The sequence below is a fragment of the Anguilla anguilla genome, chromosome 18 (assembly GCF_013347855.1).
Source record: "Anguilla anguilla isolate fAngAng1 chromosome 18, fAngAng1.pri, whole genome shotgun sequence".
NCBI classification, from domain to species: Eukaryota; Metazoa; Chordata; class Actinopteri; order Anguilliformes; family Anguillidae; genus Anguilla; species Anguilla anguilla.
Genome location: NC_049218.1, coordinates 30,524,814 through 30,539,907, shown reverse-complemented (window position 1 = coordinate 30,539,907; position 15,094 = coordinate 30,524,814). Strand labels below are relative to the sequence as shown.

At 46.4% G+C, this 15,094-nt stretch overlaps 1 protein-coding gene across 2 annotated transcripts in view; it reads left to right on the top strand.

Moving 5' to 3' along the window:
- mgmt (O-6-methylguanine-DNA methyltransferase) overlaps nucleotides 1-14,848 on the top strand; it is a 69,255-nt gene extending 54,407 nt beyond the window's left edge. For both annotated transcript variants that reach the window (XM_035401138.1, XM_035401137.1), the window contains exons 5-6: nucleotides 10,529-10,668; nucleotides 14,669-14,848. In XM_035401138.1, the coding sequence (XP_035257029.1) occupies nucleotides 10,529-10,668; nucleotides 14,669-14,785 (257 nt within the window). In that variant the 3' untranslated portion in view covers nucleotides 14,786-14,848. The remainder of the gene's footprint in view (nucleotides 1-10,528; nucleotides 10,669-14,668) is intronic.
- Nucleotides 14,849-15,094: the final 246 nt, after the last annotated feature.

Sequence of the window (15,094 nt, the reverse complement as noted above, 5' to 3'; positions counted from 1 at the left end):
GGCAGGTGTGTATTTTACCGTTTAACGTGTGAACGTCGGTGACGGAGAGAGTGATGTCACCGTGCTAAGTTGAGGGCCGTTTTTCAAGCTCCCCGCCCACTGCAGATCGTATCAAAGTAGGAGTTTACGCCTGACCGTTTCATTTAAACATGTCTGCGCAGCACTGCGTGTACTGTAGCCTGTGTGTGTGTATATGCTACGTATTATAGAAGTAGTGTGACGTTTATTGGAGCAACGCGGGAGTGAATGTTAAATGAGAATATTCCATAGATACGCTCACTGGAAAAGCGGCATAAGGGGAAATTGAGAGACTTCTGGCAGTTTGCCATAAGCTAATTCAGACTCGTATCATGCCGAAACAAATAACTGATGCTCAAAGGAATTTTTAAACAAAAAACAGTAGGCGACGCACGAAAGCGTCCTTTCTCTACCGAGATCCGCGTCTGAGAAATCAAAATCGTTTTTTTGATTACCTCGGTGTCATTAAGCGACGAGTCGCTTCATTGAAAAAATAATAATAATAACCGCGTAGGATCCAAATCGTTTTAAAAGGGAATAACCGAACGGTTTGGGTTACCCGGGTTGAATGGCAATTCTGTTTTAGCGTTCGTCAGAGCGCATTTCTCCGCTGAAGGAAGACGGCGGGGGGGCGGGGCTCGCGTGCCTCACGCGCTGCGGAGCCGGCTGTGCGAGCAAGCTCAGCCCCTCCAATCAGAGCGCGCGTTTCGGCAGCACGGCGGTTCAGCCGAAACGCGCTTTCAACGAGCAGGTAAATCCACGGAGAGTTCTTTATACGGTTATGAGCTCCCCGCTCGTCACCCCGGCAACACGAGAAAAAAAAAGATACATCAAGACCAATTACGATATCAACTTTCAGGCGCGAGGCGCCCTCGCCGCCGAGCGCGTGCGTTCCCGCCCCCGGGCGCTCCGGCATTGCATCCCATTCCGAAACCTTTGGGGCTTTAATTAGAAATTTCAGAATGTGCGGAGTTCTTCATTAGTACCTGCTCTGAATAGGGGATCAGCCCCGGTGTTCTCCTGCTCGTTAAAGTGTCGCGGGTTCGAGGGGGGGGGGGGGGGGGGGGGGGGAAGATCATTCGCTGGTGGCCCCGCGAAAGGGCGGAACCGACGGGGCCGAGGAAAACCGCTAAATATTATCCAAAAAAAGAGATTATTAGCCCGGCGAGGGCCGCTCGATTTGTATTTTAATGGAATCGTACATTTCTCTTAATGATTTGCAAATTGTCTTCTGATTATAAGATGCGTTAAGCTTTTCATTTTAATGGCGAAACACAGCCATTAAACTGAGCTTTTTTTCCTCTCTCTCTCTCTCTTCTTTAGAGTGTTTCCCTGAAGCAGCTAAATATTGAAACCATTAACACTTTTTTGATGTACTTTCCAGTATTGTGGCATGAATGAGTTACAGCCCACGCTGGCGAACAGGAGGACCGTTCTCCCTTCTGCAGTCAGTCAGGAACGCGGATTGAAAGCATTTCAAACGTTTTCTTGAAAAAATATACCCGTGAAATAGTAATTGCAATTGCACGCTTGTGTGTTTTAGTCCCGTTGGTCACGCGTCCGCGGCCCCCACGCGCTCCTCCTGCGGCTGGGTTTACATGCGGAGGCGGCGCAGTCAGCCTCTCTGTCGGCGGGCGAGGGGGCGGGGCGGCCGGCGCGTTTGCCGAACCCAGTCCGGGAGCTCGATGACGCAATCGCCCGCTCGGACTCGCCGCTCGTCGGGGCGTAACCTGAGCAGGCCGCCGCCGAAGAACACCCCGCGCACGAGCGCGAAACAGGAAATCAGCGATACGACCGCACACACCGAGATCTGAAATTACAACGATACGACCGCACACACCGAGATCTGAAATTACAACGATACGACCGCACACACCGAGATCTGAAATTACAGCAATACGACCACACACACCGTGATCTGAAATTACACTGATGTTGCTAAATGCTAAGTGTGAGTACAGGAGCTGCGTGGCCTGTGGTTAGCACACAATTATGAGATCCCCAAAGACAGTTTATGTTCCTGGGTGGAACCTGAGAGGTGTCTGCTATATACAAGTGAATGTGTTGATCAACTGAATTCAAAATTTTGTTTGCCTTTCCAAATACTTTACATGTAATAAGGTTTACCAGGTTACTATTCAGTAAAGAGAATGTGTAGTGGATGCGTTTCTATTATACTGTTGATGCACTTCATTTACATTTTACATTTTAGGCGTTTCGCAGGGGCTCTTATCCAGAGTGACCTACACAGCTTGCACTCTTTACATACAGTCCATATATCCAGCTGGATATTTACTGAAGCCATTCAGGTTTGATATCTCACTCAGGGGTACGACTGCAGTGCCCGACCTGGCCATCAAATTTAAAACCTTGCAGTTACGAGCCCAGTCCCCTAACCACTGTGCTCCACTCCTGTTTAAGGGTTAGGGCGCTTCAACAGAGTCTGATGGACATCTCACACAATCCTTCAGTCGAATACATCATCCCTACAAGTGTATTTCTGTTGTGTGCTGTTGAAATGAGCAAACGATTTCACAGTTATCTTTAAGATGTACATAGGCAGCATTTATCAACACCTTACTGAAGCCTGGTACTGTTGGCTGTGAGAGGGGTGTGTGTGAGATCTCTGATCATTCCTTAATCTGTGTCATTCAGTGAGTCAGTGATGATGCTCTGCGTTAAGAGACCAACTTCATCACGTGACATTCATTTGAAAATGCGTACTGTCTGCTGCCTGCTCTTGATTGGATAATATTTTACATATGCAAATGAGACCTAATCGTTCACCTGTGATATTTGCCAAAAGTCTCCCTCTGCAGGTTAATGAGAAAGTCAACATTCTGACGAGCTGAGGCTCTCGCAGACCTCCGTTCAGTGTGAAGTCCATTACAGCTCGTCCAATATTTGCCACGACACAACAAACTGGTGTCATACATCGGAACGCAACCAGTCCGCACTGATAACCTCGAATTGACCTCGGAGTTGGTGTGCGATGTGCTACCCATTCAGTCCACACCTACCCCACGGCATGCCTGTCTTACGTCGTTTGTTTGGGGTATTACGATACTGTATGAATTACGGCTATGGCTGTTGTATGTATGTATTTGTTGTTTTGAATTTTGGTTTTAGGGTAGCATAGTTAATTTGTACATTTAGTGCAGGTGCGTATCCACTCTCTGGGTTGGGGGTGTCGTTAGGCATGTCAGGTGTAGCATTATTTCACAGTTTGATGCGATGGGTTCATGATGCAGTAGAACAGAAACGCATTCAGCTGAGAAATATGTATGTGGTGTAGTGTCATGCAGTGTAATTTTCACACCGGTTCACATGAGGAAAAATGTATGTATTTACTCTTCTTTTTTTAATTTTAATAACTTCTCCTTTCTCTTCAAAATGATGTCCAATTCTAAGAAATTGTGCTGAAGAAGCAAAATAATTAAAAATTGCATCATAAAATTTTGTTTTAATTTAGTCCTGGTCTTAAGAATGAGGAAATGCATATTCCTTGTTTACCGGTGCATTATAATCTCGAAGGTGACATCAGGGAGCGTGTAGGCAATAGGGTGCTACCATAAAAAGGGCCATATTAAAAGAGATTCAGAACCTTAGATGTTCACCAGCAAAGCTGAAAACGCTCTTCTGATGGATGGCCTTCGTCATCTGCCTCCTAGTCTTCATCAGATAATTTTGGCTACCGGTTGGGGGGGGGGGGGGGGTCTTTTGAACAGAGCACGCATTCCAGGAATTATGCATACTCACTTTCATTAATTATGCATCCGCGCGTCGCCATCGCGGTGCGACGCGACGCAGGGAGGAGGTCTTCTCAAACGCGCCGCGGAAGCGCTCCCCCACAAGGCCTAATCACCTGGGTGAGGCGCCGCGTTCTCCCCCGTGATGTCGAGAGAAATTAGGAAAACGAAAGTTCTCCGAACGTCGGAACATCAGAGGGGACAGCGAGGCTTCGTTGCCTTCAAATGGATGCATGTGTCCCTTTCTTTTTTTTTTTTACTGAGCGGAAAATTCTTCCCTTACCTTTGAGAATAGGTCCACAGAAAAATGCCAGAAGATCTCCCAATACCTTCTTTCAATTTGCACCTTCAGCATCTTCAAAACAGAATCACCACACTGTAAAAAAAAAAAAAAAAAAGAATTACAAGAAGACATGTTGTAACCACTGATTGACACTGATTCTTTTCCCCCTGAAATTTTGAACAACTTGACACATTAATCCAGGATAGCTGAGGTTTGGTGTAAGTAATGCACAAGGTTTTCAGTTTCAGACCTCTGAATATGTGCACTGTACATTTGCAAATGTGTTTTAGCATTTTTCTGTTCTAGACAAAGGCTGGAAAAGATAGTCAGTGTGGCCCTTAATGTCATGTTCCACATTATGACGTCAGGTAATAAGAAAGTGTAGTTGTCCCCCAGTCATTAACATTGCTGTGTCTACCCCTGAACAGCTTATGGTCTGACAAATTCACTGTCAATCATAAATATTTTCTAAAATGGTGAAAATGAAATAAAGCGCTTCGTTCGAGCCGATCAATAGCAACACCTGTACCGCCAGCCAATCCCGCTCTGGCGATTCCCAAGCCGCCAATCCCGGGGTAATCTTGCTTCCTCGCAGAGTTTAATGACCTGTAACGTCTTTATGGCATGTCCTGGGTGCGTGCGGGGGCTAAGATTTCAGAGGGTGTCCCCCCCCCCTTTCCCCCCCAAACCCTTATTTAAACAATTGACATTGGTGGTCCTCAGTAAAGCGGGGGTCCCGACCTCCTCACCCGCCGCTTTAAACCTTTCATTAACCGCGGCGGGATCGCCCCCGCCGCCGTCACCTGAGGCGCCCTTAATGAAAGCCACTCTCCGAACCTGCTGAGGGCGGTCGTTTCTCCCCCCGCGCGAGAGACCGCCGTCTCCGCGGGAAACCAAGGCTACATTCCCCCCCCCCCCCCCCCCCCCCCCCCCGCCCCCCCGCCGCCGCCGAAGCCTCGGAAGGTTCCGGAGTCGTTTCGCGAGACCGGCTTTCCAGCGGGAGGCCGCGCGGGGAGCCGGGGAAGGGTGGCGGTCGTCTGATCTCAGAAGAGGGAAAAGTTTAAACGGCGGAGACGGCGTTCGGCGCGCGGCTCTGCAGGCGTGCGAGCCAGAGCGTGGTACTCCCAGGCCTGATCAGTCGCACCCGAAACCAGGAAGAACGGGTTTCATCTCCGTAAGGAAGCTGGCGAAGAAAGAATTCCGAAGTTGTTTAGACATCACTTTTTTTCGATAGGACTGTTTATGAAAAATACGATTTTTAAAAACACAAAATGCATATTTGTTTTTCTTTTTCAAGTTCGCTAGAAATGTATAGTTAATGCAAAGACGGAAGCAATTTTCAAATATAAAGTAGGTTTTATCCTCATTGTTGTGAGTGTAAGAAGAAAGTAACACACACTTCATATTTGAAAAGTGAAGTGAACTTGAGAAAACACAAAAAATGTTTTTCAAAATAATTTTCAGTTATTTTTCCACCCCGAGAGATGGGAATGTCTGCGGAAAACCTCTTGTATGCATGTTTGTGTGTGTGTGTGTATCTATAATCACACACTCTCACACAAATGTACACAGGTGGCGACCAGAGCTTTTCTCTGAGTACAGTTAACATTTTTCATACACATTTGCTGGAACTGGAGCTTGACATATATTGTAGAACGTTTTTTGAAAAGTCAGCGGGGTTATTAAAATGGTTACCAGGGAAACAGCGTGATTAACCATCCCAAACACACAGCGATGTATGCCCTCCAGGCCTTGTTTTAAGAGTAGGAAACAGCTCACCTCACAGTGAAGGGGACTGGCCTATTTCAGTGAGACTATTTCAGTGGCTCACAACTCACGCTAGGTAATGAGACGACAGTTATTAGGGCAACTGCCATTCCAATCTCCTGTGTGGATTATCAGAATTCTGAATAGTCACAGTATTGAGATTAATGCATGAAGAATGCACATTCACTCACACTGTTTATTTCTGTTTAGTTCGGTTTGTATGTTGTTGACCGAACGTGGAATACACAAGAATTAGACTGCTGGTTTGGAACAGTGGCTTGGAGTGCGTTGAAATGAAACTGATGGAAAGCCACTGAAGGAGAACCCATGGCGATGCCAAGGCAACGCTCAAAATGGACACTTTGTGATCGTTTGTCCTTCGGTGGTGGACCCACGGAAGTGTCCTTGGTCATGGAGCTTCACTGAGGGCGTATACTCACTCTGAACTGACACGCTTAAAGGACTCCTTCAAACGAAAGCCAGCGGATGTGTGGAAGCTGATTTATAATTGGCTGATCTGATTATTTTGTTCGCTGTCGGGGGAAACGCGTACGCGGGCGGGTCTAACGGCATCAGACTGCCTCGCGCTCGCCTGTTTGTATGCTCCCAGGGTAACCAACGTGGGTGGCATCATAGAGCTGTCAATATTCTCCGCACCCCCCCCCCCCAACTTGTTTTGTCATTCCGCATCACATCGTGCCCTGCTCAAAGAGCCCCACCCCCCACCCCCCCACCACCGTCCTCGCCCACCCCCGTTTGCAAGCACACAATTTTCATTTTCAGTTACAAGATCCGCTAACTCTGTACCCTGTACTTCTCATTCTGAGTTAAAACATTCGCTAACTCTGTACCCTGTACTTCTCATTCTGAGTTAAAACATTCGCTAACTCTGTACCCTGTACTTCTCATTCTGAGTTAAAACATTCGCTAACTCTGTACCCTGTACTTCTCATTCTGAGTTAAAACGTTCGCTAACTCTGTACCCTGTACTGCTCATTCTGAGTTAAAACATTCGCTAACTCTGTACCCTGTGCTTCTCATTCTGAGTTAAAACATTCGCTAACTCTGTACCCTGTACTTCTCATTCTGAGTTAAAACATTCGCTAACTCTGTACCCTGTACTTCTCATTCTGAGTTAAAACATTCGCTAACTCTGTACCCTGTACTTCTCATTCTGAGTTAAAACGTTCGCTAACTCTGTACCCTGTACTTCTCATTCTGAGTTAAAACATTCGCTAACTCTGTACCCTGTACTTCTCATTCTGAGTTAAAACGTTCGCTAACTCTGTACCCTGTACTTCTCATTCTGAGTTAAAACATTCGCTAACTCTGTACCCTGTACTTCTCATTCTGAGTTAAAACATTCGCTAACTCTGTACCCTGTACTTCTCATTCTGAGTTAAAACATTCGCTAACTCTGTACCCTGTACTTCTCATTCTGAGTTAAAACATTCGCTAACTCTGTACCCTGTACTTCTCATTCTGAGTTAAAACATTCGCTAACTCTGTACCCTGTACTTCTCATTCTGAGTTAAAACATTCGCTAACTCTGTACCCTGTGTTTCTCATTCTGAGTTAAAACATTCGCTAACTCTGTACCCTGTACTTCTCATTCTGAGTTAAAACATTCGCTAACTCTGTACCCTGTACTTCTCATTCTGAATTAGCCGCTCAAGTTTAAACTCCAGCAGTTGTGAGCCAGTTTAGTTTTTAGAGGTCTCTTAGGCCTCGTTGGGCTCAGACCTTAGCACAGATGGTTAACTAGCTCTGAGAATCAAGTGTGAAATCGAGCATTTCACATTATATTAAGGTCTGTGCAACATGCTGTTCTATTGTTAATTCAGTAATTCATTATTTTAGCATTACGATATTAAAAATAATTACCTTTGTATGATACATATCATGTCTGTAGTGTGCTGTAAATATACAGTATATTATCTATTATTAAATAAATTGATTTCATGGTGTGGCAGTCCTTGATCCATGATCGAAAACTCTAGACATAAACTCATCATCATTAATCATCATCATCATCAGTGATCGCTCAGGATTGAGTTTTTGTACTTGTACTCCTTTTGCATCCTTGTGGGTCTTCAGGTAGGCAAAAAGGCTGATCCTGGAGCCACATATTCCGGCACACTGGGCAGGGTTAGAGGTGGTCCTGGAGCCACATATTTTGACGCACTGCGGTGGAGTGAGGGGCGGTGGTGGTGATTGTTTGGGCCTTCTTGGTGAACATAAAGCATGTGGTTCAGTGGAGGACGTCTGTAAAAATGGCGAGGATCTTTGTTCAAGTTGGAGAAGTTGGGATCCGTTCGTTTCGGTGGGACAGCGAGGTCTCTGGAGCTTCAGTCGGGTCTCCCGCACTGAGGAGGAGGCGCGAGGAGGAGAGGGAGGCACGAGGAGGCGCGCAGCTTCGTCGTTTGAGGAGATGAGAAACCGCGGCCGGGCCTTTGAGGCGGATTCCATCGCTTAGAAATTCAGTCGGCGAGGTTCTGCCGAATTCTCTCGGCTGCCCCCGGGGGGTAAAAGCCGAGCGTGGATCCGGAGATTAACCCCCAGAGAGAGCCGTTCCTTCCGCAGATAAATGAAAGCGTGCCGATTTTCCTGTCACCTGCCCCCCCTGACAGCCCCCCCCCCCCCGCTAATCCGCACCCCCTGCTAGAGAATAATTTATTAAGAAATTAAGGGGCTTACCTTCGCTCAGCCTGGTCCGTCTTCAGAAAGTTAGCTTGTAGCGCTGACAGCTTGATTATCAATGAAAAATTATTTAACAGTACCTCAGGGCCCCCCCTGCCCCCCCCCCCCCCCCCCCCCGCCCCTCCCAGATAAAGCCTAATAAGTCACATGGGCGTATATCATTCACTTTTACCCCCTTCTGATCCCATAAATATTCTCCCAATTTGAAGGCTAATTGCCTTGATTGTCTGTCTCCTATACATGTTTCATGGGGACTGTGTAGCACAGACATGGATGAGGATTCGGCAGGAGCGGGGCACTCCATTCCCGGAGACCTGGTGTCTGTCCGGGTTTTTGTTTTCACCAGTTACCCCTTGTTCATTTGGCTAATTACAGTAGCTGTATACATCAACACCAGTTCACTGGAAGATCACACCAGAATGAAATGTTTCATGTAGGGATTTGAGAATCTTTCTTAAATCATGAACCTAACAAGACATGCAGTTGAAATATCAGATCATGAAAATGCTTGGTGCTAATGACATAACATATGAAGATTAAATCCAGAAATGGATAGAACCCTTCTTGTCTGTCCATCTGTGCTTGTACCGTTTTGTACTGATGAATATATATTAATTGAACCAGGATAGGTCATCTTTGTTGAATGTGACTGTGATAAGCATACTTTCTTCTTTTCCGTCCACAGAAGCCAGGTTGTGTTGGTCACCCATTGGTCACCCGCAGCGTGATTCTCTCATTGTGAAAGGATCCCATTCTGATTCATGCTGATTAGAAATCAATCAAACCGATTAGAAAAATGTAGCCAAATGGCAAAATAACAGGTAATTGTACAAGACTGCTATGGCTTATGATTAATACACACATGCAAGCAGTGTGAGTAGTTTGTGCATGTGTGGGTGTGCGGCCGTTTCCATGGTTCTTCCTGTTACAGCTCTGTAGCTATTTCTGCACACGCTCACAGTGTAACAGTCACCCAACGTTAACAGCCATCACACAGTGCACGGCTGAGATGAACTGCCTCATCTTTCATTTTGTTTTACTGCCCATGGACCTGTCTGGAGACTTACATTCATATATTTTCAGTGGAAAGTTCTAGACAGTGAAGATTAATATGTCTTAATATGAAAATGAAATGTGAAAAGGAGCGCACATGTGCCTGTAGTTTCATACTGTACGTACTGTAAATGAAAGCGTTAGCATTAGCCAGCTGGTAAAGCAAACAGCGTCGAAGGGAACATTGTCTAATGAATTTACTCTGAATAGAAAGCAATTAAAGGACAAATCGGACCGATTAACCTTAAACTCAACCCAGCTGCCACAACTAGCATGCACTTTGAAATGATTACATAAAAACTGGGGCAGTCTTTTTGCCCTCTGCTAATCCACGTAAATTAATGAAGAAAAAAGTTCATTTCTGGGGTGACCCTATTATAATATAACCCGGATTATGTTTGTTAATACGGTTGATGTCTCAATATTTAGGCTAATCAGACAATCAGAAGTGTTTCTTGCTCTTCTGCCAGTAAGTGCTGTATTTTTTTTCTTTTGTTACAGTTTCTCAGTTATGTTTGTATGCTCTTTATGAAGCCGAGTTTGAGCCTCTCCCCCTCCTCCCCCCCCCCCACTCTGATTTGAATGAGCCTAATAGCATTGGAATTGCCCTTATTATTTGATTAATAAGCTTTTGCCTTTTCTCTTTGTATCCTGACCTATATTCATCAACTTGTGCTAATAGTTCACTCCCCATAAAAAATGTTTGATTTTCATTTTTAATTGAGTTGAGACACTTTATTTTTTTTTTCTTTTTGGTCAAAACTTGAAACTGAAAGGACTGCTTTATATTGGTGGGGTTAACTCCTTAAGTGCCAGATTGATTTTTGTTGTGATATTGGGAGAGAGATTGAGAGAGAGAGAGAGAGTGTGTGTGTGTGTGTACACGTGTGTAATTGCTGCCCTCTCTCTCTTTTTCCCTCTCTGCCCCTCTCTCTCTCTCTCTCTCTCTCTCATGTAGAAACATTCACCAGTCGAGTCCTCCAGACCCTTGCCAGAGAGGTTAAAGTGGGAGAGACCGTATCTTACAAACGCCTTGCTGAGATGACTGGCAACATTAACGCAGTGCAAGCAGTGGGCGGAGCCATGAAGAGAAACCCGGTGAGCTGGGGGTGATGGGAGACGTAGTCCAATAACATTCTCCACAAGAAATACTTGCAGCACAATCAGTGTGACTTGAGAGAATTTCTCTGAAGAGAGAACGAACCCTGCTCTCCATCCAGGCTCCATCAGGCTCGGCGGTCTCGCTGGTTGAGGTGAATCGCGTGTTAGACAGAGCTGTGAAAGCCGTCGTTCAGGGCCACAGACAGGGCTCCATTGCGCAAAGCTAAAGCGATCCGCTAGCCTGACGCGATGGGATTTCCCAAACTAATCCCGGAGTTACCGGGTCCAATACATCCTCTTCCTTCCCTCCCTCCCTCCGCCGGCTCGTTTGGAGAAAACGCGTCATGAAGGAGGGGTACGGACGGGGGCCCGGCCACCGACCGCTGCGACGGGCGCCACCGTAAACGGCATTTATATAGCGCTTTACAATTGATGCCTCTCATTCACCCGTTCACACACACACTCACACACCAATGGTGAAAGGCTGCCATGCAAGGTACCAATCAGCTCGTTGGGAGCAGTTAGGGGTTAGGCGTCTTTCTCAGGGACACTTCGGCACGCCCGGGGCGGGGGATCGAACCGGCAACCCCTCCGACTGCCAGACAACCGCTAAGTCGCTCCTCGGCCGTTCGTAAAGATTTAGCGTCGTGTTCCCGGCGTCGGGGCCGCCAGGGGCCCTGAAGGGTCCGACCAGACGGGGGGGGGGGGGACCGCGCGGGGGGGAGACCCATCGATCAGCTCCTCGCTGTCGCTTGTTCGGCAGGATTTAGCTATCGACGAGCCCGGGAGAGGAAACAGACCCCCCTCTTCTCCCCCCGCGGCTCTCCCCCAGCACAGCCCAACGCAAAGCCGGGGGAAGATATTCAGCGGCCGCCCCGAATCCCAGGGATTCCGCCATCGATCGCGAACCGCTCCTCTGGCGGTTTTTCTTCGTCTTCTGTTTTTTTTTCCCTTCTTCATCAGGGGGAGGCGGATCTATGGGTGGGGAGGTTTTATAGCGTTTGAAACGGCAGCGGTGTAAACGATGGATTTTTTTTTTTTCGCGCGTCGACCGGATTTGATTTGCCGGCGTGTTTGTTTGGGCGTCGCCGGAAGGCCGCCCGCGATCCTGACTGGTATCCACGGCGATTTGAAGTCATTCGGCGCGCTCGGAGGGGAAGCGCCGCTCCGCTCGTATTTCTGTAAATACTGAACGCCTACTGAACGCTGAACGCCCGCGTGAGCAGCGGGAGGAGCTTAACAGCCTGTCACTTTCTGTTTTCTCAAAATCAGCCTCATCCAAAATACACGAATACGACGTATTCCCCCTTTATTATAATCTTTAACCTGCCGTTAAAATAAATGCACAGTTATTTGTGCGTTTTATTTGGTAATCCTGCTCTCTGCGATTGTGTGTTATAATTATTTTCAGTGGTTATTTCAGAAGCGCTGATCCTGAGGGGACGAGATTATCCTAATTAATTCCAGAGTTAACGTGTGCATGCCTCCTTCTACTTCCTGCAAATGTGAAGTTAACAGAAACTCGTTAAGTAATTCCTATTTTCATCGCTATTGAGGAATTCTGTAGTCTGTTGGCTCCTGCAGAGCGAGAGTTAAACTGTCGGAGGATGTGGAAGAAGGCCTTGTACTGTCAGTCAGGCGGCTTTCGTCTTGATGATAACGGCTTTCATTTGCTGTACTTTACCAACTTCAGCGTTGGGTCACTTCCTGTGTCCAAATAGAGTGGCCAACAAACAGGCCTGTCTGTTGTTGCTGGCAGATTGCTGTGCCACAATATTTCTCTTCTGGTTTTAAGAATAGACGGACGGGGACGTTGGGTGCCTGGTAATGGTTATGGCACCACGCTGTACATGCGTGAGCCCCATAGCCCGGGAACGAACCCAGACCGTGCCGGTGAGGACGCGTTGCCTAGGATACGAGAGGCTTTAGGAGTTCCACGTTTAATTGGCCAGCAGCCATACCACCACGCACTCTGCTCCTGCCGACTGGCTGAAGCTAAGCAGGTGTGGGCTTGGTTAGTACTTGGATGGGAGACCACCAGGGAGTACTGAAAGCAGTAGTACTTGCTGCTGGAAGTGGTGTTGGTGGGCCAGCAGGGGGCAATCTTCCCTCTGGTCAAATAAACCCCAATGCCCCAGTCTAGTGATGGGGACACTGTGCTGTAGGAGATGCCGTCTTTCGGATGACATGTTAAACTGAGGTCCTGACTCACTGTGGTCATTAAAGATCCCATGACACTATTCGCAAAGAGTAGGGGGTTTCCCGGTGTCCTGGCTAAAATCCCAGATCTGGCTCTCACAAAAACTTGCCACCTAATCATCCCCTGATTTAATTGGCTAAAAAATGTTCTCTCCCTCCAGTGGAGCTGCTCAGTGGCCAACAATAGAGGATTGTGGTTGTACTGGACAGCTCCCAGGTGTGAATGTGTATGAGTGTGAAGCAGGGTGTTCCTGCAAAAGAGCATCCGTGCTCAGTGAACCTACCCTGGGTAAATAAAGGTTAAATAAATATAAATAAAATTTATTCCAATAAATTGGCCAATTCTTTCTTGCGACCCCTGCTGGTCAGTCAGGTACCCGCTGACTGAACGCTATAATCGCTCATTCCAAATTAGGGTGGGAATCGGACAGGTTCAGCCCCACTTCAAGCGTCAAATTAAAAATAAAAACAGTAAAAAAGATAATTAAATAAAGAATAGGTGTAGACACAGTATATTACACTCCTTGTCAAAACGCTGTTAAATATTTCAACAGCCATGCCATTTTAAATATACTTTAAATCCCCGCTCCCCCCCCCCCCCCCCCCCCCAAGTCTGAAAATCATCATATCTTAATGCTAACACTCATTTAGCTGAATATTAATGTCTGTGCCTATTCATTTAATTGACACTTTATACTGTTAAATAAAATGTGCATCAGTAGATAAAGATTCTTCATTTGTTTCCCTTGTGAATTGAATTTCCATAACAACACTTTGGTGTGTTAAACCATAAATGTTATCAGCGGTAGTTTTTTATCCAAATCATCTCAATATGTATTATCAATATTTTTTATAGCAGCTGCTTCATATTAATCGGCATCATTCGCAACAGGAAGACATTATGTGATGTTGAAAAATCAACTTTTGTGTATAACCATATATTGATGTTTATAGATATTGCCACCAATTTGCTACAAACAGAAAACATTAACGTGGTGAAATAAAGTTAAACAACCATAGCTTCCTGTTTTTGTAATGAAGTCCAGGCAGCTTCCTGTTTCTTTCATGAAGTCCAGGCAGCTTCCTGTTTCTGTAATGAAGTGCAGGCAGCTTTCTGTTTCGGTAATGAAGTGCAGGCAGCTTCCTGTTTCTGTAATGAAGTGCAGCTTCCTGTTTCTGTAATGAGGTGCAGGCAGCTTCCTGTTTCTGTAATGAAGTCTAGGCAGCTTCCTGTTTCTGTAATGAAGTCCACACAGCTTCCTGTTTCTGTAGTGAATTTCAGGCAGCTTCCTGTTTCTTTCATGAAGTCCAGGCAGCTTCCTGTTTCTGTAATGAAGTCCACACAGCTTCCTGTTTCTGTAGTGAATTTCAGGCAGCTTCCTGTTTCTTTCATGAAGTCCAGGCAGCTTTCTGTTTCTGTAATGAAGTGCAGGCAGCTTTCTGTTTCGGTAATGAAGTGCAGGCAGCTTCCTGTTTCTGTAATGAAGTGCAGCTTCCTGTTTCTATAATGAGGTGCAGGCAGCTTCCTGTTTCTGTAATGAAGTCTAGGCAGCTTCCTGTTTCTGTAATGAAGTCCACACAGCTTCCTGTTTCTGTAGTGAATTGCAGGCAGCTTCCTGTTTCTTTCATGAAGTCCAGGCAGCTTTCTGTTTCTGTAATGAAGTGCAGGCAGCTTCCTGTTTCTGTAATGAAGTCCAGGCAGCTTCCTGTTTCTGTAATGAAGTGCCGTTTCCTGTTTCTGTAGTGTAGTTCAGCCTCCTACGCTCATTGGTAGAGGAATAAAAATGTTTTCCTGCAGGTCCCTCTTCTGATTCCGTGCCACCGGGTGATCACCAGCAGTGGGCAGAGCGGCAGCTACATGGGCGGCAAGGGAAACCATCTGAAAGAGTGGCTGCTCTCACACGAGAGACAGTAAGGAGCCAGACACACACACATACACACACACACACACACATGAATACACACACACACACACACACGCAGACACACGTGAATACACACTCACATGCACACACAGACGCACACAAACTCACACACACACACACATGAATACACACACACACACACACGCAGACACACGTGAATACACACTCACATGCACACACAGACGCACACACACTCAGAAACACACACATGCACACACACACACACACACATCTGCACACGCGCACATGCACACATAAACACACGCACACACACACACAAAAAAACTTGTCCAAATTAA